Source organism: Sminthopsis crassicaudata, chromosome 1 (genome assembly GCF_048593235.1).
Source record: "Sminthopsis crassicaudata isolate SCR6 chromosome 1, ASM4859323v1, whole genome shotgun sequence".
Taxonomy (NCBI): domain Eukaryota; kingdom Metazoa; phylum Chordata; class Mammalia; order Dasyuromorphia; family Dasyuridae; genus Sminthopsis; species Sminthopsis crassicaudata.
The window spans coordinates 268647583-268675464 of NC_133617.1; the positions used below are offsets into that span (position 1 = coordinate 268647583).

Here is a 27882-nt window from a genome sequence, read left to right on the forward strand (position 1 = left end):
TCATCATCATTTATGTATCATATGGATTTATTTTCTGCTACTGGATAGCTTTCTTTTCTGAACAGGAATGAAGATGCCAACCTCTTCCCAGACACAGTATAAGAAGCTATGAATATCAGAAAGAAAGATAATCTATACTGTGCATTTTGTCAATAAGAAAAATGAATGAGGGCAAGTTAAAAATAAAAATGGGGGTGGAGGACTACTGGTTCCCTCACTTTTCTATACGTAGAAAATATATATGTATATATAATGTAATTTATAGATAATACATAATGGAATTATGTATATATATGTACATATATGTATATGTATGTTATGTGTGTATATGTGTGTATATATATATATATATATGTAATAGAATATAATGAAAAAATAAATAGCCTTAAAATGTCAGAAAGAAATCGAACCAGAAAGAACAGATGAGGGATGGCAAATAAAATGATTAGCCACATTGTATTCTGTAAGCCTTCATGCTTTTCTCTTCTGAAAAAAGGCCCATCAAGATATTTGTTTGCTGACATCAGCATCTAGAGATGTACCAGTACATCCCCCCCCAAATTATATAATATGAAAAGAGATTTATTGCAAAGAAGAGATGTTGGCTGGGAACCTTCCTCCTGTGTGAGCATATAGCTGGATGTTCACAAATCTTTTGCCCATTAAAAGGAAGTATAGGGTAGTAGATAAAGAGCCACACTTGGAGGCAAAAAGACCTGAGTTCAGATACTTCTGACACAAATTGCCTTATTGTGATCCTTAATCACTTAGGGTCTACAAGCAATTAACTCCAAGGCTGTAAGCTAAAAAGATATTGTTGATCTTGTTAAAGGGAATTTTCTCACTAGAAAATTCCATTTGCTTATGAAGTCACAAATATGGACCACAAAGAATAGAAAGTAGGAATAATACTTTCATGAGCAATCTTGCTCAGGGATATCTTGTAAGGAATGAATGCCTCTGATAGGACTAATTAAATCAAATATAAGGGTACCTCTAGATCTAGGTACAAAGAAATCTTAAATAGGATATATAACACCATGACTCCCTCAATCATCTTCACAAAAAATGGAATATTAATAAGACTAGTTTCAGAGTTTTCTCGATTTTTATGGTTCCCACTTTAAATTAAATTATTTCATTGGGTTTAAGGTATCCAAAGTTTTATCTTTAGACTTTTATGGACAAGGAGAAGCTTTTTAGAAACTTCCTTGAAAACTGATTCATGGCCCTATATAGGATCTATTCTCAGCATAAGGTTTCAAGTGGGTATCCTTTTATCACATCGTCTAGGAGATCCATAAGCATGTTCTACTACCTAAGAGAGACTGCATATGGATCTATTCATTTTCATAGTGAACTCCATATGCAAGCTTTCTTGAGTAGTAGAACATGTTGTGGGACTCACATACAATTGGAAACCCTTTAATAAACATTGCCCTGATAAGTAGATTCAAAACAGGGCTATGAATCCATATCTCTTAAAAGATTAAGGTAAAACTTTGGATACCTCAGACTGTATACATACATACACACCACACCACGTCACACATATATACAAGGATGTATTGCATATATGTATATGCATTAATACAAATATATATATACATATACACATACAGGCATACATTTATTAAGGCCTATATGCATATTTTCTCTTGAGAAACAAATATATTTACATATATATATATATATATATATATATATATATGTGGTTATTTGAGAACTTTGATCAAGAAAATTATTATGTGTTCATTTAATTCCAACATGCAGTTTTGTTTTGTTTTGGTTTCTTTGCTGAAGGAAGTAAACAACATCATATCTTCAAATATGTAGTCAGGAAATGGTTAGGTATGTTCAGCTCCAAGAGAGAGGGAATAGCTTTTAGTTTGACTTTGTTCTCTCCTGCTGCTCCTCAATCAGGAGGATGGAAAAAGAAAAGGGAAGAGTTAATTTGGTCTTTTCTTTCCTCCTTTCCATCTGGCGACCAACAGGGTATTAAAATACTTTGTTTCTGGCTTAATAACCTTAGGACCATTTCCCTCTAAGTACAGAATCAACAGAACATCAGAGCAAAGAGGATGGTAGGGTGGGGTGGGAGGAGAGCAAAGACCATGAGACTATCTCCCAGTAGAAGCAGAAAGATAGGAATGAATAATATAGGAATGATTATTTTAAAAGTGGATTGCCAGTCATTATGAGAAATAAGGTAAAGAGAATGAGGATGGGGCAGCTAGGTGGCACAGTGGATAGAACACCAGCCCTGAAGTCAGGAGGACCTCAGTTTAAATCTGGACTCAGACACTTAACACTTCCTAGCTGTGTGACCCTGGGCAAGTCACTTAATCCCATTGTTTCAGCAGAGAGAGAGAGAGAGAGAGAGAGAGAGAGAGAGAGAGAGAGAGGGAGGATATGAGGATATTCAGTGGCAAGTTAAAAAGCTAAAGAAATCCTGGAGAAAAAAAAAAATCTATGAAGAAACATGAAAAGAGCCAGGGATATTCTCTATTGTACAGAGAAAGGACAGGGAAAACAATTTTAATAATGAAATAAAAATTAATAATGAAAGGCTCTCCTACAACGTCTTCATAATTTCCTTGTTCAGAGCTGTTCAGTCTAACTGAACTAAGACTCTACAAATTGGATTTAATAAAAATAAATAACAGTTCATATATCTATAAAACCTAGGCAAGTCCCTTAAGTTCTGTCTACCTCAGTTTACTTATACATAAAATGGGGATAATTATAAAACCTAACGCCCAGGATTGTTGTAAAGCTAAAATGAGATATTTGTAAAGTACTAAGTTCATGTGTATTTTTTCATCTGTAAAATTTCATATCTCTGTGCATGTATGTGTGTATGTTTGTATGTATTCCTTAATATGCTTTCAAAGATCATTTTTATAACAGACCACATCTTTGTAATAACAAAAACTGACATAAAGATGAGAATGCTATGTTTATTTTGATTAGGTTGTAAATAGTTTGCTAAATATTGATTGCACTTGAACCAGGTAATAGAAGCAAACTAAAACTATAATGGTTCTTTTCCAGATATCTACTATTTATATAGTATGATCACATAAAATTTCATGACAGATGTAATCATGATAAAATTTTAGTTAATGAATTACCAATACCAAATCCAGTGCCATGTTTATACTTAATAACAATAATCAGAAGTTTATTAAAGAAAGTAATCTCTGTTTTTATATTTTTGATGGTATATATAACTAGGTATTCTCTGCTTCATTTCTTACTTATCCTTAATCACTGATTGGACATTGCCTCAGTCAAACTGAAACCTATTTAAGGACCTTAGTTTAAAAGGACCAAAGTCTCCCAATGCACCCAGGACCGTCTCCATTTGTCCTGATCTATATCTTTCCACTGAACCTAGATGGCTCTGGAGGAGAAAGTGAGGTTGGTAACTTTAAATAGTCCTCCCTTACTCAAATCCAGTTCATTTACATGTTATGGCATCACCTCTTTGATGTTATGATCTTCTTAGAAAATAAAGGAAAACAACAGTATTTCCTCTTCTATGGAATTTTTTCCCCCATAGAATCTTTAAATATCACTTCTAGTAGCTCATTATCACATCTTCCTTTTTTTTTTTTTTTTTTTTTTTTTTTTTTAGTACCAGAGATATAGTTCAATTAGGTCAGATGACTTGAATTTATCAAGGACAATTGGGTCTATCTTATTTTATTATTTATTTCAGGTATCAAATCCCTGTTAGTCACTTTTACTGTTAGTCTTCTCTAGCTCAGTTCATTCTGCTTGGCTGAGAAGACAGAACAAATATGAATTGAAGAGAAAATAAAAGAAATACTTGTTGCCTGAGTCAGAATTAAGGCTCACAAAAATCTTGTGGTTTTCAATTTGCAAATGTTAAAGTTCCTTAGAAAGTATGATAATCTGTGTCATTGTCTTTTATTTCTTCATTAAAAAACTTTAAATAGATTATGTTGGAGTTGCCTCAAATATATCATATTTTCTAATTTTTATTTTAATAGTTTGGTATTAAATTGGCCTTTTTTTTTTAATAAACCAATAATCTTATTATACATAGGAAACTGATTCAGAAATGACTCACAATTGGCAACTAATTATTTCCCAGCTGTTCAAATGAATCAATTTCATCTTAAAGATATTTGTTGTTTGGGGCAATGAGGTTGTGCAGTGGATAGAGCTTTCTATATGCAAAGAACTATGCAAGGTAGTGGGGAGGTAAAAAAGAAAAAAATAATAAAGAACCTTCCCCAGAGAGATATGAAAAATACCTAAAAGATTTAACACAATTTAGAGTATGACAAATACATAGGAAAGAAAGGATTAGAGTGCTGAGTGGAGCTTAGTAGGGTCAAAGACTGATACCTTAAGGTACAAGGTAATATTTGAGATGGCCTTAAGAAAAAGAGAATGAAAGGCAGCTAGGTGGCACAGTGGATAGAGCACCAGCTCTGAAGTCAGGAGGACCTGAATTCAAATATGATCTCAGACTCTTCTCACTTCCCAGAGACAGAGAAATATTTTTATCAGTAGAGACATAGTCCATTTTAGTCATGAAGGACTATAGCAAAATGCACAGAAATATCAGAGGGTTGTTTAAGATCTAGAATGGCTAATAGATCATTTTAGATGCATAAAAGGAATGCCCAGATAAAAAATCTTTACTTTATTCTATATATAGTGGGTTTTTTTCTCAATAGTATTTTATTTTTCCAAATACATAAAAAATTAGTTTTCAACATTGATTTCTGTAAGATTTTGTGTTCCAAATTGTTCTCCCTTCTCTCCTCACCTCCTTTATTTTCAAGACAGCAAGCAATCTGATATAATACATGACAGTGTTTTAAAAGATGCAATAAATATAATGGATGACACCATTTTTTCTTAAAAATATTGCAAGAACTCTAAATGTTAAATTATGTAAAGTCTTAAATCTACAAGAATGGAAGCTCTTTGAGCACAGGGACTTTGTGATTTCACCCTCCTCCATCCCTATACCCCCTCCAATACAAAGTGTTTTGAGTATAGTATTCTCTCACTTAATGTTTGCTAGATTTTTAATAGTTTCTAAGTATTTAGTACTTTAAAGTTTCTCATTCTGCTTTCCCTTCAGTCTGTTATCAACTGATCAGTCTACAAGTAAGTATTAAAGAGAACAATATATGTGCCAAGCACTGTGTTAGGTGCTAGGGATGTAAATTCAAAAATTAAACAGTCCCTTCAAAAAGCTACATTATGTCATGATTAATGGTACAAATATTATCACCATTTAATGAATGAGGATGCTGAAGATAAATTAAGTGATCTGCCCAGTAGTGTCAGAGCCAGATCTCAAATCATGATTTCATCATGGTGCTGGTAATAGGCAGAAGACAGTTTGTTAATTTTAGGGAGTTTATGGTCTACCAGTATTCTTTCTATTAATGAATGGATTAGAATGATGCTACAGAAAAAGAAGATGCATGTTGATGTGAATGCCTGAGTTCTTTCTCAAAATTTCTTTTTTTTTAATTTAATTGTAAACTCTTTCCTTTTCAATACTTAGTCATTGGGATAGTTTCTTTCTATAGTCTATTCAAAAAGTCATTGACTAATTTTTAATTTGTTCATTTTGATGTGAAAATAACCTTGCTAGCTTATTAAAAAAGATAAATATCTCCATTAATCATTTCTATGAGTTTGGTTATTCATTACTGTCACCGGTTGTATATATTGGTCACTGTAATGGCAGTGAATACTAAGATGTTGCTGAATAGGAATTGATTTAATGAAAAATTTCCTTGGAATTAGAGCTATCCCCAAATGGAATGAGCTACTTCTGGCAATAGTGAGTCCCCAAATTTAAGGGTCTTTAAGCAGGAACTGAATGATCACTTGTTATTTTATAGAAGAAATTCATGATTTGAATAAAGTTTGGGTAACAGGACTCTGATCTTCTTTCCTTCCTTATAATTCTGTGATTCTTTGAGACATAGTGGGACATCCATAAAACCTGTATTCAAATCCTTTTTTGGGCACAAGTCTTTTTTTTTTTTTTTTGAGGCAATTAGGGCAATTAGTCACTTGCCCAGGGTCACACAGCAAAGAAGTGTTAAGTGTCTTGAGGCCAGATTTAAATTCAGGTCCTCCTGCCTTCGGGGCTGGTACTCTTATCCACAGTGTCCTCGAGCTGCCCCCTGTACAAGGTAGATTAAATGACTTGTACAGTTTTCTTATCTCCAAGATGAAGGTAGTTATTGATCCATGAACTTGAAATCTATGATGCTATAATTCCTCTGAGATAGTTTAAGAGTAACATAAGGATGAACATTAACAGAAAGTTAAATAACTGAAGAACTAGAAGACACAGAATGAAAATTTTATTGGCTATACCCCTTCCCCAATCATTTGTTTTTGTTAGAGAAGAAATTACTGGCATCTATGTAGAGAAAGTTAAAGCTTGTTAAATAGAAGACAGTTCTTTATTTCTCCCACTGAAGTAAAATTTCAGTTAGTATTTAAGGGTTTAAGCCTCTTAAAACTAAGTCAGAACAACAACAAGATCTTTGCAATCTAATTGTAGGCAGTTCCCCCCAGGTCACTCCTTAGCTTTACATGTTTCAGGTCTTATCTACTTTTCATCAAATTCAAAATAAAAGAAAGCTATAAATGTTATATCGCTGCAATATTGAGAAATAAAACAACACAATTTTTATAAATAGAGTTCATATCAAAGTCAAAAATATGTAATCTTTGAGACTAGGGTAAGTTTTGTTTTTAATCAGTTATCTGGTTGGGACAGCTAGGTGGCACAATAGATAGAGTAGAGTGGAGTCAGGTACACTCATCTTCCTCAGTTCAAATCCAGCCTCAGGCTCTTACTAGATGGATAACCTCGAGCATGTCAATTAATTCTGCTTGCCTCTGCTTTTCCTCAATCTAAAAAATGAGCTGGAGAAGGAAATGGCAAACTACTCCATTATCTTTGTCAAAATAGGGTCCCAAATGGGGTCATGATAAGTTGGACATGACTGGAAAACAATCGAACAATATCAATCTGAAGTGAAGTTTCTTGGCAAAGAAAAAACTTGTGTCCAACTCAAGCTTTTTGCAAAAAAGTGACAAGATAAGGGGAAAAGTAGAGACTATATTAGAAACTGCTTTCCTGCCTCAATATTGCCCTGTAAGCTATGCTAAAAAAGCCTTAGCTTGACTCTTTCTGAACAGACTAGTAACAGACTATGTCTATATCATACAGAAGGCTCCAATCCTTCAGGATCCAAGAAGACTGAGTCATGTAACAGTTTGCTACTATACCATAGGAAAAGAGGTAGAGAGGTTCCTGGCAACATAGATGAATTCTGGCCTCTAAAGTCTAAATAGCTGTCCTCTATTTAACAAACTTTAACTCTCTGTACATGGATGCCAGTAATTTCTTCTCTAACCAAAACAAGTGATTGGGGAAGGGGCATGGGCAGTAAACTCTAAACTGTCTATAGAAGACAGTCCCAGGGAGTTATGATGTACAAGTAAAGAAATGGAAGCTTATGACTACTGTTACAGGCTTAGGGATTTACATAAACATCCTGATTTGCTGGTTTTTATAGTCAGGAAAATGTGGTTTCAGATCTTATTTCTGATATATGCTAGCTGTGTACCATTTATCACTTAATCTGTGTGCCAGGAAATTCTCTAAGAGTATAAAAATTACAGAGCAGTTGTTGATATGCATGAGTGAAGAAAATATCACACCAAGAGTTCTCAAGATCCAATGAAATCACAGTTGTGGACCAAATAATTTTTTTTGGGGGGGGTAACATGATGATTTGGGTTCCCCTTTATAAGTTATCTACATTAGACTTAGGTCTTAATGAGAATTTTAGGGAATGATTAAATACAGCTGTTTGGTTATGTATATACACACACATATATATATATTTGTTGTTTTAGAATAACTATTTTCATTGGAATATTAAAACATTCATACATCATTTTGTACAGAGATACATAGGCTTCATCAAACTGTCAAGGAGGGATCTAAGAAAGCAAAAGAATTAAGAACTAGATTCAATGATCTACTGATACCACTGTTTTGCCTGGATCTTGGCATCCTGCTTCTCAATGTGCCTCTGTTCCAACAAGAGCATGTCAATCTTGTCACCAATGCCTAATATAAGAAAATTTCACCTGCAGCTGGGTTATATTAGATAAATGAATGAATGAGTGAGAAAATGGGAAAAAAAAAACAACCTTTTTTTATACACATATAATAAAGCAGTAAGTACACGTATAGAAAAGCAAGAGTTTCCATTGTCAGGGAAATCCCTTTCTATTAGGGGAGACAATACATATAGAAGATTGTATTGTCAAGTTGGATGGCAACTTGATTAAGGATGCCTGGTCCTTAGGAGTCATAGGCAAAATTAATAGTAATTCCTATTTTTAAAGGTTATCTCCTTTGATATAAACTAACAAACAAAAAGCCAAAGCTGTTTCTGACATTGAGCTATCTGACAGTGCCAAGGGCTGTGGCTGTGAGAACTTTTTATTTTTCAGGTCTTTAGTAATTGGGGCTACAGAGAAAGCGGAAAGCTGTAGCACCCAATTCCAGATCACACCTTCACAAGGATTGCTTCCTATACATAAGGATGATGCATTTAGACTCGTAAGGGAGAGAAGCATGCCTCCAGATATCAGTGCCTGATAGCAAAGCTCCAATGATTCAACTGTAGTTATGGCTCAACATGCTGTCCTACTTGTGGGGTGTTATGGTTTCCATAATGGAAGAGAAATGACTTTATTAGATTCGCTACCCTGCAGCACCAGCTAATAAGATACCACAGGCCACTTCTTGCTTCATTTTCCCTTTCTCACTGATGATAGAGTGAATGTCACAGTTATGTGAGGAGAGACCATATTGACCATAATGATAGTTTGAAAAAGGTATATTCTGTAAAGATATATAGATTCTTGTCCTCCTTTTCTTCTACTGGGTATTTCCTACTAGGTAGCACAATGCAAGGAACATCTGAGTTCACATCCTGCCTCTGACAGCTCTATAACCCTGACCAAGTTTTTTATCCCATCTGGTTGTTTTCTTAACTATAAAACAGGAGAGAAGGAGCATCTACCTCCAAGGGTTGGTAAAGATTAAAAGAGATAATACATGTAAAGATTTTAGCCTGGCACTAGTAAATATTTGATATATGCTTATTTCCTCCTTTCCAAGGCTCTTTAACCCACACCTTTTTCTCTGTAGCCTGGATGAGTGCATAATCCCGTTTTGTTAATTTTATCAACTTGGAATCATAGCATGATAGATTTAGAGTTAGAGTTAGAGTTCATTTTGTCTGTGTCTAGTTGAATGATTCATGTTAATGTGCTTATTAGCTTTTCTCAAGTATCTTAAGCCTATGTGGGACATAAGGGATTTTGTATTTTTATTTTTTTATACCCTTGGTGCATAGCAGTGCTGTGCACATAGTAGGCACTTAATAAAGATTAGTTGTTATTCTAAGATAGTTTTTCGTAAAGCCATAGTAGAGACATGCCATCTATTCATCACTAGGACATCTTGTACATAATGCCAGGTTGTTTCAGGTTATTGCTTTGGAATCTTCTGCTGTAAATCAATTTGATCTGTCTGTAGTATAAATCTGTTTTTATTTGGACTTACACCATCTGAGAACTCAGAAATTTCCTGCAATGATTGAAAAACGAATAGTAGGGAAAGCTGTGGGAATAATATAAGCATCTCTTCAGTGTTCCATAGTTTGTTATCCCATGAACAGATGCAAATTCTCCTTGAAAACACAGGAAGTACATTTTAATTTCTCTGGAAACATTGGGTAGTAAAATCCCTCTATCTTGGTAATCATATTGTAGAAACTAAAGGTGATGATGGCAAAAGTCAATCTAGTTATGCAAGTTGTTCAAAAATTTCAAGGGAAGGGCCTAGGTAAAGACTATTAATTTTATTTCATTTAATAGAAGTTTGCCATGACACGTCAACAAATGTTATTTGTTGAAAACATTTTCCAATTTTTAATCTTTTTGTTTTACCTTATCTACTTTATTCCATGTCTCCCTCCTTCCTATCATAACTGGGAAAAAAAAAAAGTTAAACACAGATGGCAGGATTCTAACTTCAAAAAAGCTCTTGGATTTGAAGTCAGAGGATGTGCATTTAAAATTTGATTCTATCACTTAGACCTCTATGAGCTTGGGAAATGTTTCTTAGAATTATAGAGACATAGATAGAGGCCTAAAAGAGACCTTATAAGTCATCTAATCCTATACTTCCATTTTATAAATAAGAAAACAGAAGCCAGTCACATGGAAAATAAGTAGCAAAGACTGATTTCAATACAAGTCCTCTCTGGACCTCATTTTTTCACTTCATCTGTAAAATGAGCTGAAATTGGATGGTTTCTTCCAGCTCCAAATCTGATCCTAAATCTATTTGTTTATTTGTTTATTTTAGGTTTTAGATATATAATATTATTTTATTTTATTTTATTTTTTGACAGAACATATGCATGGGTAATTTTTTACATTATTGCTTGCACGCTCTTCTGTTCTGACTTTTCCCTTCCTTCCTTCCACCCCCTCCCCTAGATGGCAGGCAGTCTTATACATGTTAAATATATTATAGTATATCCTAGATACAATATATGTGTGCAGAACCAAACAGTTCTCTTGTTGCACAGGAAGAATTGTATTCTGAAGGTAAAAATAACCTGGAAAAAAACCAAAGATGCAAGTAGTCCACATTCATTTCCCAGTGTTCTTTCTCTGGGTGAAGCTGATTCTGTCCATCACTGATCAATTGGAACTGAATTGGATCCTCTCTTTGTTGAAGATATCCACTTCCATCAGAATACGTCCTCATACAGTATTGTTATTGAAGTGTATAATGTCTGATCCTAAATTTATAAGCAACCAAGAGGAAAAAAAAACAAAAAACTTGATGCCATCTGGTGGATAATATAGTGATGGAGTCAGAAGTTTTGTGTTTGAGTTCAGCTGCTGCTATTTCACTTGCCATATCACATTGAGCAAAGCACTTTGTTACTTTCTAAACCTTAGTTTTCTCCACTGTAAAATAGGAATAATATTAGTACCACCTAAGGGATGTGTGTGTGTATTGTTGGGGGAAACTGGTGGAAAGGAAAGGGTTTGATGTAAATACTTTGTAAACTTCCAAAGGACTATATGAATGTATCCATTAATAAGTCCACTTTATTTTTAAACCTTACGATGGCTCTATCTTGATTGATATGTAGGCTTAGGGAAATTTCATACTGAATCTTTGAAATGGATTGAGATTTGTAGTATATGCATCATTTCAGTGGAATCTAAATCTATTTATGTGCATAATTTTAAATTGTGAATTTTGCCCACTTGAGTTATTCCAAAGCTTCCATTTCCTTGAAGACTTGTAGGAACTATTTTGAGTTTGTAAGCATTTATTCAGTGCTTATGGTGGATGAGATTTTGGTATGTGTCATTTAAAGCTGAAAAACCATTTCAATTCAAATTTTTATTATGAACACAGAGGGAAATGAGTATTACTCCAAAAAGAGATAAACCAGAAGTCAGAAATTATTATCTGGAGAATGAAATAGTCTACTTTGCTCTTGAAAATATTTTTTGAAAAATTTAAATGCTTAAATCTGAACAATTCAAAAAATGCTGAGTTAATGAATTTTAGAGGCAGCTAAGTGGTGCAGTGGATAGAGCACTGGACTGGAGTTAGGAAAACAGTTCAAATTGGGCCTCAGACCATTTATTAGCCATGTGAACTTGATAAGTCACTTAACCTTCATTTTTGTAAGTTTTCTCAACTGTATAATAGGAATAATAACATGTACCTCAAAGCATTTTGAGAATCAAATGAGCTCAGATTTGTATAATGCTTAACAGAGAGAGGCACTTAATAGGTGTTTAATAAATGCTAGATATGATGTCTATCTATGAGCAAGTAAGTTACATTCAGCACTTCAAGAAACTTTCACATACTATAAATTATAGAGTTGCTAATCAAGGGAATTTCCTTGCCAGCAAAATAGGCTAAAACATAAAAATATATTATACAGAGCAAATAAAAGATAATATACATGATTGCCCAGAAAAGTTGCATACTTATTCCCACTTATCAATAATAAGTACTTTTTTTTGTTGGCAAGCAATTAATAATACTCTCTTCCCCCCCCCTCTTGTTTCTCTTCTGCCCAACCTCCCCTTAACCACCCTTTACAGGTCTCAGTCTGTTGTGGAAGCTGGGACCCTGAAACATGAGGAAAAGGGAGAGAATGAGAATACCCAACCACTCCTGGCTCTGGACTGAATTCCAAATCACCAAAATACATCTTACCAGCCACCAGCCTTCAGTGGCACCTGTCACCTATGAAGCACATGCTTACTGATCCCCACAGGCACACATCTTGCTTGACAAAAGGTCCTCCACTTCTGTTGACAATAAGGATCGTCACCAGCCATCTGTCTGAGCAGCCAAAGTTAAACAAAGACCGGAAGGTTTCTTTTTCAGTGAAGGATACAAGAATGAAGCAAGACATCAGTTTAAACCAGAAATGAGTTTTTTTCCAATTTTTATTTTACATTTATGGTATTAAAAGGAACAAAAAGGGTTGGATTTATTAATTCTTTGCTCACATATATAAAAATGTGTACTTTTTCCCCCCTCACATGTCATATTGGGAAAAAGTGAATTCTTTTGCAAACATTATGATCAAATTACACCATACAAATACTATTTTCAGGTTCAGTATATTACAAAGCCATGAGACAATAACATCTGCAATAATTTTCATTCTCATTGAATTTTTTTTCTTTAATCTCACCACCAGCATTGAATTGTTCATTCTGAGAACATGTTCACATAACTCTGGCTAGTTATAGTTTATTTATTTTGATACTAGGTTAACACTTTTCTGAACTTTTGTATCCTCTCCAAAACCATATTGCAGCATGAGGATAGAAGACACACAATTTGGGAAAACAATTATTTTACTTTTATGACTCAATTTTCTATAGGCAATTCTAAAGTCCATTAGCAAGCTAATGACCAAGATACAGACCAAGGTCTGTATCTGTACAAAGGGGAATCTCACTGGAAACATTTTTTCAGTGATTAATGGAATTATTCGGATTGTTTTATTTAGGTTAAGAAAGCTAAGGAAAATGCTATAGAACCATTTAACCCCCTTCACTCTTGCCATCAGTTAAAGGCTGTAGATAGAGGGCAGTTTTGGTGGTTGCTAGAGAAAGCAGAAATTCAGTTGAGGAGAAATACTTCCTCAAATGAATAAATGACTAAATGAGCATGTACTCAAAACAAAAGAAAGAGAACAGAAATGTAGGACTGAAATGCCAAAGATCAGCTCATTGCTTTATTTGTTTTTGAAAAATCAATCCTATTTATTCACTGAAATGGAAATAGAGATAAAATAAAAGAATACCTGTAAGAAATTATTTTGTGCCATATGTTTGTTTCCCTAAATCAATTTTACAATTTTAAGCATCTTCTTCTCTTTGACCATCTGCTTCATAAAAGCATTCCACTGTTTATTTGTACCATTATTTGGCATAGTGTCAAACTGAAGGTATTTCCTTTAACAACATGCAGTAGAGTGATAGATTAAATGGAAACATTTAAAAAGGCTAAAGTTTTAAGTTGAGCAAATCAATAGGGAAGACATAATTCAATAGGTCATTTCTAATTGGAATTAGTGTTTACCACTTTCCTCCTTTACTGGAAAAAAGTATCAAAAGGTATTAATGTTTGCATTTGTAGCATAGCAGTCATTGCTACTGGTACAGATTAAACAGAGAAGGACATTGTTTCTGGCTCAATCTTGTAAAAACCTCAAAATTGGGTTCAAATCCCACCATCTCTGACAATTACTAGCTGTGTGACCTTGGGCAAGTCAACTTACTGAACCTCAGTCTCCCTCATGTGTAAAATGGGGCTAGTAATACCTGCAGTATCTACCTCGCAGGATTGTTGTGAGGTTCAAATGAAATAATGTATGTAAAGCGCTTTGGAAACTTTTAAAGCGCTTTATAAAAGTCAGTTACTATTTTTATTTTTGCAGAAAAAAAACTGATAAAGTAGAAAATGAAATTAAAATATAGTCACTCTGCCAATGCAGAGATGTGTAAATAAAACTAGTTACTTTTGGGCAGCCACTCCTAATCACATGCTGAAATAACTTCATCTGTACTGTGACCCAATGACTTTTTTATACAATTATATAGAGAGATGAAGAAGAAATAAAAGCAAATCAGGGAGCCATTTTAATTGCTTGGGTTTATATACATGTGATAATTGTTGGATCTGAGTTTTTAAAATGTCATTGAAGCCAATTAGTGCTATGTTTTAAAACAGTGAAAAGATATCTGCCCATTAAGATGGCAGTCTAAATGTTCTGATTTTGTGCATTCTATCTACCATAGTGACCTAAGTTAACATGAGTTAGCTTGTAAATCTGTTTCTCTCCAAATCTCATGACATGAATGTAAGATGAACATTCTCATGTGCATTTTCTCATTTGAATTTTCTGTACATGTATGCAATAGATTTACAAACAGGAACCAAATTCAACAAGAATTGACATGAATGTTAGTTACTATTACATGAGCATTGGATTGTACTGTCCTTCTCTGTTGAGTCACTTCCCGCTGTTAAATAAATACTGAAGGACAAAAATGACTTTTTTCTTCTTCTTTTTTTTCCCCCTTAATATTAGTCATTATTTTGAAGGTTATGTTTCTCTTGATTCTACACCCATAATGTGTGGTTCCCATTTCACCTTCCTACCCCAACCCCATCCTCCCCCCAAAAAACACAAAATACCTGGTTTACAGATGGAAGCAAATACACAGGAATCACCAAGTAAGTTACCCATATACTATTGTCAATCTGTACATTCTATCTGGGGTATCCTTTTAAGAAAAAGGAATAAAGGTTAAAACTTTGGCCCTCAAGTAGGACCTGTGCTCTTGAGATAGAAGAAATACGAGTAGTTTCAATATTGGAAGACAGCTAAAGAAGGCAAAATTGCCTTCATCATTCCTGGAATGAAAAGACTATGTGTTCCAGCTAACTTTCCACCAGGCTCCAGGCACTCAAATTTATTTATAAAAATGTGGCATTTAATAAATTTTTTTGTCCATCTTGTCCCATGAAATGACATTCTGTGTGTGATTATCATCACATTTCAAATAGAGAAATTACAATGCACACCTTTCAAAGGGTGCATTTCTCTCTTACTTGGTTATAAAAAAAAAAAAAAAACTGAAATATTTTGTTTCATTAAAACTTTATCTAGTGATTTGATTATCTAAGGGGATTATTCTCATTCTGTTACTTCTTTGTAATGTGCATTATTAAAAATTTACCCATGCAAACCTGATAATTTTTTTAAGGCATTCTTTTTCAGTAGCAATTTTGTTCTAAGGCAAGAAGTTAGGAAGAATATTTCCAATTGTTTTAAAGAAGACAGGGTTTCTTATGACATGCCAATATGCAAAAAAAGTTCCTAGCATTTTCCCATTTGCAGTAATTATCCCTTTCATTCTGTCATCCTGTATAACACTATTAAAAATTTATCCATGAAAAATATAGCAGGAATCCTCTGAAGTACCAGAGGAGCATTCATTCATCCTCCACTTAGATTAATACTGTGTAACGACAAAGGAGGAATTGGACCCTGATTACTAAAGGTGTCAAGACCCACAGGGCCTAGATTCATTCTGTTCCCAAGTATTTGTTTAATCTTACTTAGGAGACAGAAAATTTTACTATGAAAAATTTTTTTCTTAAAAAAAAAATCTAAATGTTGGCATATATTAGAGTTATATATGGCCTTTATAGGGATCAATTTCAAATTATTACACATGTTTTTTCAATGAGGAAACCTTTCTTTCTTCAGAGAAATTAAAAATCTACTCAGGTTGTCTCTATTATTACCACAAAAGGGGTACACCAGGCCTCCATTTAGAAGAAAAAATTACCTGGTAAAAAAAGGTCATTTTCATAGGATTTTTTAGACAGAGCTACTGTTTTCTACCTTTTTCTGTCCATCACAGTAGGAAAATAACATTTTCTCTCTCATACTACTTTAATATTAAAAAGAATTACAAAAGCAGAAGAAAACTATCATGATAGAGTACCCAAAGATAACATACTACACAGCTGAAAGTGGAGCTATTATACAGCTTATTAAAAAAAGAAAGAAAGAAAAGAATGTAGTGGTTCATAAAAATAAATGCTCTATGGCTAGCTTAATAGAAAAATACAATTACATTTAAAAATTACAAAATCATAATCACCCATTCACATTATCTTCATTTCCCACCAACACACACTGACAAACCTATTCTAGGGGCAAAATCTTTGGCTGGTAAGATAAAAGGTTTCATGCTTTCATTTTAATGTCAGCATCAGAGCAGCATGGAACAGAGAAGGACAATTTCTAAATGAGCTGGAGTAGGCAAACCATTCCTTCAGTGTCTTTTAAACCTGAGCAGGCTAGCATTTTTGAGGCTGCAATTTGAGCAGAAGCATTAAGAGCTTCAGCATTTATGGTTCTGTCTACACATCCACACAGAAACAACAGACATTAAGAGCCTCCCTCATTTGTGTTGTGAGCTTTCATCATGTGTTAAATTGCAGGCAGACTTCGCCTCTGCTGAGGGGTCAGCTCAGGGTGCCACACATCCACAATGAAGATCAGGCGGAGGGAAGATGCATCCTGCCACACCTCATGTTCAAAGGAGTCATCAAAAATGAGCACTTTCCCTTCTTCCCAAATCCTGTAAGAGAAAACAAGACATTTTCTATGACATTCATGTATCAGGATGGATGCTAGTTTACCAAAGCTCTCTTATAGGTTTATGAAAATGAATTCTAACATTAAAAGTATGATTTAATATCTCTGATGACCCAGATGGTATTATAGGACTGTGATTCTTCATCATAAACATGAATTCTTATTGTTTAGTCTTATAGATACAGGAAATGAAGTTGAAAGTGTTGGAAACATTTTAAAAAGTAATTTTAAATTAAATTGAATTTAAAAGTAATTTTAAAAAGAAATCTCTTTTATCAGGGATTTTAATTAACAAAAGGTTAAAAATTGGCTACTGGCCCTCCATAAAATGCATAATTTTCCTATGAAAAATCACATGACTGATGACTTTTTGTGACAGCTCCCTGGCATTCTTCCTGACTTCTCATAGGCAAAGGGCAGTCATATCACATTATCCCATCTGGGAAAAGCACCACTGAACAGAAAAGCAGACATTAAAAAGATTGTTATTCTTTAACAAAACATAGCAACAGTAAAACTAGGTGTTACCATTGTTCTGTGTTTAGAACATAGGCACATTTAGAAACTCTTTGTGCTAATGTCATCAACATAGGATGCCATTCATTATTGGATTATTTCCCTATCAGCAACTGATAAGCATATGTTTAGGAAATGAAAACCAATTTTAGTATTAACCTGAATAAAATATAATCAAGCCGTAAGTGGAAGTGGGTAGAAGAGGAAAAATCAATTTGATAAAAATTTGGAGTGGAAAGACCTGGGACTGAAATGTGGCTCTGATCATTAGGAGCTATGTGACCATGGACTTCACTTCCTGAATCACAGTACCTCTTTATATAAAATACAGAAGATACTACTTATACTACTTGACTTCAGATTGTGGTAGAAAAAATATTTTTAAAAAATGTGAAGTGAAAAGATGACAGATTTACAGTTGGTCCTCAGAAGACTTCTAGTGCAACTCTTTTATTTTGCAGTTGAGGAAACTGAGGCTCACATGGGTAAAGTGGCTTCCCCAAAGTCAAAAGGATAATCAAAAGAGCTAGGATTCTAATTCAGAATCCTCTTACTCCAAAACAACATTTTCTTCATTCCTTTCACAATAGCATATTTCCTCATCATTGTAAAATATAATTCAAACCAAAAAAAGAATAGAATTTTGGATTTCTAAGTGACAGATTAAATTGAATTCAATAAGCATTTGTTCATTGATTACTAGGTGGAAAGTACTGTGTTTAGTGGTAAAAATACAAAGATAAAACACAAAATTGTTCTTTAGTTAAATGGCATATTTTAAAAAGTGCTTTGATTTTCTAAAACCAAATTTTATTATGGAAGTTTATTATACTGTACATGTTCTACTTGATTAAAAAGCTCATTGTTAAAAATTTTAAGTACATGTTAGAAAATTCTGGCTCGGTTTCAAAGTTATTTAATCATAAAATAATAAGTATTTTAAGACACAAGAATAAGAATAGGGCATGTGCCTTTTACTATAGATAGCAAAATGCTAAAATTAAGTTTTAAAGTATATTTAATGAATTTGAAAATATTGTTTTTAAAGTAATGGATAAATTATCTTGTACACTCCTTGAGGACAGAGACTATTTCTGTATCCCTCACCACATCCCTAATAGTGTCTTGCTCAGCACAAATAAGATCTCAATCAATCAACACATATTAACTGACAGTACCTCTAACATTTGGATAAGGAATGGGTTTACCACTTCAATTTTAGAGAGAAAAAAATTTTATGTCCTTGATAAAAGGACGAGGCCAAGAAGTAACAATCTAATCTATAAGAAAAGGTCTATCACAAGTCATTCAAATAAAGTTTTGCATATGAAATCCAAACCTTTTGAAAACAGTCAGTCAAGACTGTGACTGTAGCAGAGTTCAAGTTCCATGAGGCAGAGATAGATGGAGACACATTTTGTCTTTGTGCTAAGCACCACTGCCTTTTGTACAACCAGGTGTGTCATCAGGGCTTACTGGATTGCCCAGAAAAGAAGAGAAGGCCATTCATAAAGAAATAAAAGAGCATGGGATTCTTAAAGCCAGGAAATAGTTGTTGTTTTTTTTTTAAATTTCAGTACCACCTGGTGGACTAAGCAATCCCTAGTGAAATTTATATATATAAAAGAAGTGCTACAAAAAAAGTTATAATAGGAAAAGAGAATTGTAAGAATTTGGAGTTGAAAAGGGCTTTGGCTATTATTTTAATTTTAAAGATAAGTAAGTAAGGGACAGCAAATTACTTGTTCAGGATCGAACAAATTGCACACAGAGAAAATAATGATAAATAACAAAACAAACAAAAACAACCAGAAATTAAGTTGCCTAATTCCCAGTTCTTTCCCCTATATTATAATGAATCCTTAGATGAAATTTCTCTCATTTTTGTTGATCAATTCCAGACTGGCCTGTGTCTGTGTGTTTTGTAAACACATAGATAATATATAGCTCAATTTGATTAGAGATAGACTTGTTTTTGCTTTCTAAATTTATTTTCTTTCAAATGTCATTCAGAAATTAGGGCTATCTATTGGATTACTTGCTGTCAAGGAGGGATGTGAGGGGGAAGGGAGGGAGAAAAATTTGGAACACAAGGTTTTGCAAGGGTGAATGTTGAAAACTATGTTTGCATGTATTTTGAAAATAAAATGCTATTACTAAAAAAAGAAGAAACTAAGGTTATTATGTATAGCCACTGAACAGTGAATAGTTAGCAAGCTATGTATTTCTACCAACTTCACTGTGTTTACCTTTAGACCACAAACTGATCCAGTTCCTTAGCTCAGTCTCAGATTCCCCACTGAAAACACCACCACCACCACCACCACATAGTCTTAGAAGGAATATTCTTTTTATTTCAGTAGTAGATAGGTAGATATTGTAGGGGTGGTTGTTTTAAAATAAACAGTTATGATACAGTAGGTAGAGCACCTGCCCTAGAGTCAAGAGGACCTGAGTTCAAATATAAACTCAGATACTCAGCATTTACTAGCTGTGTGACTCTGCAAGTAACTTAACCCCAATTGAATTGCAAAAAGCAAAAAACAAAACAAAACAAACCCTAAAAAAAAAAAAAAAAAAAATGGTTGTTCTCCCCACCTTTTCTTGTTTTGTATTGTCTAAAATGAATAAAACAATTTTTAAAAAAGAAAACAAATACAAGAAAATAAGTTGTTAAAGGCCAGAAACCGTGGCTTTTAGCTCTTCATCATTAACAATTATTTCTTTAACTTTCCCATCTTTTTTTACTCTCCCCTCTCAAGAGACTTAAAAAATGTCAGAGCCAGAGCTTTTGAGCTAGAAGGGTCCTCAGTGGTAAAACCAGGAGCTAACAAGAATCCCTCCTACAAAAATAATCATCCAGCCTCCACCTGAAGGACTGAAGCAAAAGAGAATTCATTACCTCCACATATAATCTATTAAAAGTTTACATAGCTTCTTTTGCCAATTTTTCTAGATATCAAGCATAAATTGCCTCTCTGCAGTTTGTATTCATTGTTCCTAATAATGCCTAATCCTTCTTCCACAATCATTCAAATATTTAAAGACCTTTCTTCTTCTTCTGTGCTCTGTGCTCTGTCCTTCAAATGAGTGTCCTATGGTCTGGTTTCATCTGAAAAGTTTTTACCTTTCAGGCACTCTTTTCTGGTCTCCAAATTAGCAGTGTTGTTATTGTTGTTGTTCAGTCATTTCAGCAGTTTTCTACTTTTGTGATCCCTTGGGGTTTTCTTGACAAAGATATTGGAGTAGTTTGCCATTTCCTTTTCTATCTCATTTTATAGGTGAGGAAATTGAGGAGAACAGGATTAAGTGTTTTGTCCTGGATCACACAGCTAGTAACTGTCTCAGGCTGAATTTTTAACTCCGTTCTTTCAACTCCAGGGTTTGTGTTTTGTCCACTGTGCTACCTAGCTGCTCCAAATTAGCAATATGCTGTCTGAAATATGGCACCCCAAACTGAACATAATACTCAAAATGTGATTTAAGTAATAGGAAAATACTGAGACTATCACCTTTTACTTTCTGGGCACTGCCTACCTTACATTAGCTTTAGATTAAATTTGCTCTTTCAGCAACTGTCATTCATTAGTATTGTTTGGGTGCCTCCAAATTGTTTCTCCTACCTTGTACTTAAAAAAAAAAATTTAAATCAAAAATTTTAATTAACTCTCATTTTCTCTGCTTCTTACTTATCTACTTCCATTAATAAAAATTAAAAAGAAAAAACTTTTCCAAATATGCATATTTAAACAAAACAAGTGGCTCTGTTAGCCATATATAAAACATTGCTATAATTTTCTATTTTAAGTTCATCACTACTTGGTAGTTTTGCAATTTATTTTTTTAATCCAACTTGAAAAACAGAACATGATAAGGAAAAGCAAAAACATAAAAATAAAAAGGAGGGAGAACCCCAAAAGAACCAATTATGGTGAAAAAGGGTGGTAAGAAAATCACTACAAAATACTTTATGTGTCCTGACAATTTAATTCTTGCTTATTAAATATTGAAGAGGAGTAATCATGACCCAAGAACTTGATGGTTAGTTTTTTTTTTTTTTCTTTATAAATTTACTCGATTATTTATTTATTTTGCAGGGACTTCAATAGTTTATAACTTTCAAGAGGGATTAAGACAAATTCAATGATAAATGTGGAAATATGTTTAGAAGAATTGTACATGTTTAATCTATATTGGCTTGCTTACTGTCTAGGGGAAGGGTACATGAGGGAAGGAAGAACACAAGGTTTTGAAGGGATGAATTCTGAAAACTAGCTTTGCATGTATTTTGAAAAATAAAAAGCTATAATTTTTTTTTTTTAAGACAAATGCGAGAGTAAAAACTGAACATAAATATTGAGAGGAGAAAACCACTGATACAGGAATTAATTTCTGAAAGCAGTTCCATTCCCAGGGAAAGTAAGACAACTCAAATATATCCTCAACATGATTTGGGGGTTGATTCTTTTAAGGCCATGAAAACAGTTATCACTCCATGTGTTCTATTTGACTTATATCTGCCCTTTGTAAACTTCTCACATTGCCTCAAGCACTTAATTCACTTGCTTTGGGGATGGATACTTTTTAAAAGCTTAAATTGAAAAAAAAAAAATTAAATCTTCATCAATTATCTGATGGAGCCAGATTTGCAAATACCTCAAAGTGACTAAAAGATAAAAGCAGAAGACAATAAAATTCATCTAAATTCCTGAATGAAGTGGCTGGAGAGGTTAAAGCAGAGGTCCATCTATCACCAGCATGGGAAAGCAAGAGGACTTTACACAACAAAAAGAATCATAAAGATGTCAAAGGTCTATTATACTGCTTCTAGGCTAAAAATAAAAGCTATCATTGAAATGCAAATAAATATTTTTCAGACCACTTAGTTTGTGAAAAAAGCTTCATAGATATGATTAAGTTAACATTCAAATTATGACATGGAAAGATCCCCTTTGGATAAAAGACCCATGAACACATTAGAAAAGAGTCTTTCTGGGAACCTTTCCCATCAGCTTTCATAGAAACAAATTTAGGCAAAGCCTCAGACAGGATTCTGACCCCATCAAGCTTTGCCATAATTTGCTTTTCTAAAACTTCTTCCTGGAATTTCATGTTTTGAAGAAAAAAAAAAAAAAACCTACTCTGGTTTTGTAAAATGATAGCAGAAAATTTACTTGCAAGATTATGTAACATTATAAAATTCTATAATTTATTAAATTACAATAATTATAATCAATAATAATATTTCTAGAATATTTGATAATAAAAATTTTGTTCTACAATTAGCACTGATTTTAATAGTACTAAATAAGGATATCAGATTCTGTGATAGTCTGCCACCCAACTGCAGACATGCAAAGAAAGACAAAATGGCAGAGATAAGGTTTGAATTCATCACTCTAAACCCAAAATTCTTTCTTTGTACCATTCATACAATCAGCAATCCTTATATTTCCCATCCATAGACAAATCAATAGCAACCCTTTAGTGGAGTTTAGCATCACCCTTGTAAGGCCCTATTATCCAGAGTCCTTGTCCTCATCCCGGATATGTGAGCTAATAATGTAGCATCCTAAAGAAACAGCTCCTGAGAGCTTTTGCTACTTAAAATAAAACAGGCTTTTGGCAATAGCTGATGGAACGTTAGCCATCAGTTCTGATTCTCTTGATGCTTTCCTCTCTCATTTTGTGATCTAGAATTAGCTTGTTAGGACAGTTGTCCTGGAATAGTGTATTGTTGATGTGTTTAATATCTTATTTTCTCATTGGATAATAGTGAGATCTGAGCCTGTATTTTATCTATATTCATGTCATTCTTGTATGTTTCAAGGAATATACTTAATAAATGTTGAATTAAGGGGAAAAAGTTTTAAAGTTTCACATAGCAGACTTAGGGTTCATGACTATGCTCTGCTAATATAATAAAAATGATGATAGTAAATTACTTTAAATAATTAGAATAATACTAATCAAAGTACAAAGAGACTACTTCATAAAGCTACATAAAGTAATAATAAATATCATTTGGAAGAACCCAAATGATAGGTTGGTTCATCAGTTCCCATCGTTGGAAAATGCTGAATATGCTACAGTATATGAATATTATAATGGAATATTATTGTTCTATGAGAAATGATGAGCATGCTGATTTCAGAAAAGCCTGAAAAGACTTGCATGAATTAATGCTGAATGAAGTGAGTAGAACTAGAAAACATTGTACAAAGCAACAGCAAATTGATGTGATGATCAACTGTGATGGACTTGGTGCTTTTCAACAATGAATTGATTCAAGGCAATTCCAGTAGACTTGTGATGAAGAGTCATCCGCATCTGGAGAGAGCGCAAAGGAGATTGAATGTATTGTTGTTGATTGTTTGCTTGTTTTTTTGTTTTTTGTTTACCTTTTGATCTGATTTTTCTTGTGCATCATGACAAATATGGAAATATGTTTAGAAGAACTGCACATGTTTAACCTATATTGGATTGTTGCTGTCTGTGGGATGGGTTTAGAGGGAGAAGGAACGGGGAAAATTTTTGAAACAGAAGGTTTTACAAAGGTGAATATTGAAAACTATTTTTGCATGTATTTAAAAAAAAGAAAACCAAGTCTAAAAACTACTGATTTATATAAAGATTTATACAAACTGATGGAAAAAAGTAAGTAGAATAAGGAAAGCAAGTTTTACTGATTATAAAAAAATTTCACTATTATATTTGAAATAATTCAAAATAACAAAACCCAAACTAAAAGCCCTGAAATAACAATAAACAAGCTTAGCCCCCTAAAGTAGGTATAAGAATGCAGCTTCTTCTTCTTCTTTTTTTTTTTTTTTTTTGCAGAGATTCTGGACTACTAGTGTTGAACATGGTATATAATGTTGATGGGTTTATTTTGCCAGAAAAATGAGCCATATGAAATTCTTTTAAAATCTAGTTATTTCTAAAGTTGGAAAGCTTTGAGAATGGAGAGAGAAAAGAAGACTTTACAATTAAGCAGTAATTGGTTTTCTGTAAACCTTCTGGCTGCCCAGTGGAAAAGCAGGCACCATTAGCAAAGGCAGAGACTGAGACTAAGGGGAAGAAAACATTTCCATATTCTCTTCCCCAATGGCTAGTGGTAAAGGACTACAGATTCCACACTAGATTCCAGCCCATGCATCCCCAGAGGATAGAAGGGACATACAAGGTCAACTGAAGTATGATTATAATTTAAATATTACATATGATTCAGAACAATCGGGCATATAAAAGGAACATTCTTGAGCTGGGTATAGGAGACTACATTTGATGAATATCAGTTCTATTATATTTAGCTTTCATACCATTCTTTACCATATCAAGTAACTCAAGATAAAAAAGGTTATATCTATTTAATCCATTTTAATATTTTCTCCTTACATATACCTATGACAAACTTTATCATTGTTTTTATTTCACCAAACCCCACAGGTATCAGAGAAAGGAAAACTGGTACTAATCAGTAAATACACTCATTCACAAATTTTGCAAAAAAAGCCAATCTAGAGAAAAAACTAAAAACAAAACAATGACCATAATGGTCTCTAGGCATCTCCAGGCACACTCTGGGCTCCAATGAGAATTGGGGTGACTGCTATGTCATTATGATAACAGATGCTGGGATTTCTCACGGACCATAGCCAATACTCTGCAACATCAGGAAACCCATGAAAGGAAGAGTAAAAAAAAATAAGCATAGATAATAAACAATTTTAGTTATTTATGGCTTGTATAATAAGATTCTATTATGAGATGCTATCTTCTTTTATAAATTCAACAAAAGCGATTGCCAGCAATATTCTGTGGCAATTGAATAAATAAGGCTGTTTTTTGCTAAACATTTTCAAGTGAAGGAAATTTCCATAAAGAAGAAAACTCATAATTACTAAACATTTCAATGTGTCTTGAGAGATTCTCCTTTAATCATTAGATAAATAGGTCCCAGGCATCAGCCTAGAGACTGAAAAAAAAAATGGTAGAAAGAACCCTAGAGTCCAGGAAAATAGGACTGATAAAGGTGGAACATAAAGCTGACAACAGTAGCAGTATGTTCTTCCTGTAGCAGTGTTCCAATTGGTCATTCTCAGTCTTGGAGAGAAACAAAATTCATCAAAACTTTGGGAATCTTAAAGAACTTAGCAGTAGGCTAGAGAAGATACATAACAATAGTGGGCCATAATAAGAAAAACACTGGCAGTAAAGAACAGACAAAATTTGTATGAGAAAGAGAAATGAACATATATTTCAAAAAAACAGAGTAGGAAAAGAACAGGGAAGATAAGTTATTTTGTTTTTATTTGAGATGGAAACAGAAAAACAAAACACACCCACACAAACCTAAATAATGTTCAATCAAAGAAGTTTGGGATGAGGCAAAAAGAAGTGGAAGGGGACCAAGTCCATATTTATTCACAGTAAGAATTCACTTGAAAGAAGTAAAAAACAGATATATTTAATGGATGAGAAAAGAAACATAGCAATTATAGTCCTAAATATAAGAAGGATTTAATTCCCAATAAAAAAGAAAAAAAAAGAATAAGAATAGAAATATAAGAATATATAAAGATAAGAATAATAAAGATAAGGAAAAAGTCCTCAAAATTTACTGCATACAAAAGTATATCACTTACATACATACATACACACACACATACACACACAGACATATAGGCACACACATAGAAACAATAAAAATACAGCAAGGAACAAATTGCATCATGATTCAGGTGAGTCTAAAATACAGAAGATACATTCATTGTCTCAGGTAAAATAAATATAAAAATTTATAAAGTCAAAAGAAACAAATATATTCTGCTCAAAGTATTACAACGAAAAAAATGTCAACATTAAATATTCATGCACCAACTGACTTATTGTATAAGTTCTTAAAGGAAAAGGTAGGGAAAATGCAAAAAGATATTCATAAAACAATATGTGTCTTCAATATCCAGCTCTTAGAACTGGATTAAAAAAAAAAAAAAAAGATAAATTAGCAGGAAAACACAGCTGAAAAAATTGTTCATGTATCTAAACTGGATCTAGAAATACAAATTATAGTAATAAGACAATAAAACAAAGCTATAAACATTGGAAAAGGGGGGACAGAACTATCATTATTTATAGGTGACAATAATGTAGAATCTAACTGGTGTGATTAACAGCTTGAGCAGGTTTGATTTACAAAAATCAATAGCATTCCTACCCAGTACTAACATAATCCAGAAACAACAACAAAAAAAATCACTAAACCCAAAACAAATTCCATTTAGAAGAACTGCAAAATGCATACTGTCCAAGGAAGTCAAAAACAGAAATCAAGATACATAATTATTGACTGAATATATTCAGAACATTACTCTCTGTGTCTGGGGAAAGACTATAAGATACTATGATATATGAATAAATATATTATTGCTTTAAATAAGAAATTATTTGAGGATTTATAAAAATTGATACAGAATGAAATAATGAATCATGAAAATAGATCTAACTACAATAAAATAATGAAAAAATCATCCTTAGAAAAAGTCAAACTCTGAATTACTAAAAAGCTAATGAAACAGTTTCTTTTTCAAATGAAACATCTCTCTCCTCATGGTAAAGAGATGGGGAGAGGAATATCAGGAAATAACATTGTATATTCGGCCAACTGTAGTAACTATGTAGTATCATTTTACTTTTTTTTTTTTTTTGGTTACATGTGGGAACATTTAATCTTGAGTGTTTGAGGTGTGTGTGTGTGTTTGTGTGTGTGTGTGTGTAGGACTAAAATTTCTGTGATGGAAAGCCAAATAACAGTAAAATGTGTATTTCAATTAATTTTATTTTCTTTTAATTTTCCCTGGCTTTGTCACTAATATGATGACAGTGCTTTATTTTCTAGCCATATATCATTTTGGTTTAACACTTTGGAATGGACATTTCTACAAGCAGAAACATTGAATGCACAGGGGACATATAAGCTTATAGCTCATTCTATTAACATGTTTCAATCAAATTTTTGGAGGGAGTCTCTTACAGAAATGGAATAATGATTTCCTTCCTGGAATTATTCAAGGCTGGCTTTCACAGCTTTTACAGTTAATTAAGGTGACAATTAAATCCAGCTGTATTAGTAGTATGGCCATCAACAGATTCAACTTTATTGGGACTAAATTGGAGATCACCAATTAATTTTACGTGAGCCAGAGTACAAAACAAGCAGGTGGTGACAATTCTGTGAACTTGAATGCAACTCCCCAGCCAAGGAAAAAAAAAGACTTCTCAGCAGTCATTTCCAATCTCCTGCCAATTTCAACAGGTTAACACATTCCAAAAGACTACTTTATTTATGGAAATAAAATACTGGAAACTTAAGTGCTTCTCAGTCAATAAAGTACATGCACATAATATTTGCAGTGATGTGGACTACAGTGATGGAATATTTAAATGAGCTATAAACCTGCAGGAGTCCTATCACCTCTGAAGAAAAAAAAAAAAAACAATCAAATTATTATTA

At 33.3% G+C, this 27882-nt stretch overlaps 2 protein-coding genes across 4 annotated transcripts in view; one reads left to right on the forward strand and one right to left on the reverse strand.

Annotated features, from left to right (window-relative positions):
- The window catches only part of CLVS1 (clavesin 1), a 177678-nt gene extending 165210 nt beyond the window's left edge, over window positions 1-12468 (forward strand). For both annotated transcript variants that reach the window (XM_074278760.1, XM_074278759.1), the window contains exon 5: window positions 12256-12468. In XM_074278760.1, the coding sequence (XP_074134861.1) occupies window positions 12256-12343 (88 nt within the window). In that variant the 3' untranslated portion in view covers window positions 12344-12468. The remainder of the gene's footprint in view (window positions 1-12255) is intronic.
- Window positions 12469-16302: 3834 nt separating this feature from the next.
- ASPH (aspartate beta-hydroxylase) overlaps window positions 16303-27882 on the reverse strand; it is a 196123-nt gene continuing 184543 nt past the window's right edge. For both annotated transcript variants that reach the window (XM_074278755.1, XM_074278754.1), the window contains one exon: window positions 16303-16833. In XM_074278755.1, the coding sequence (XP_074134856.1) occupies window positions 16683-16833 (151 nt within the window). In that variant the 3' untranslated portion in view covers window positions 16303-16682. The remainder of the gene's footprint in view (window positions 16834-27882) is intronic.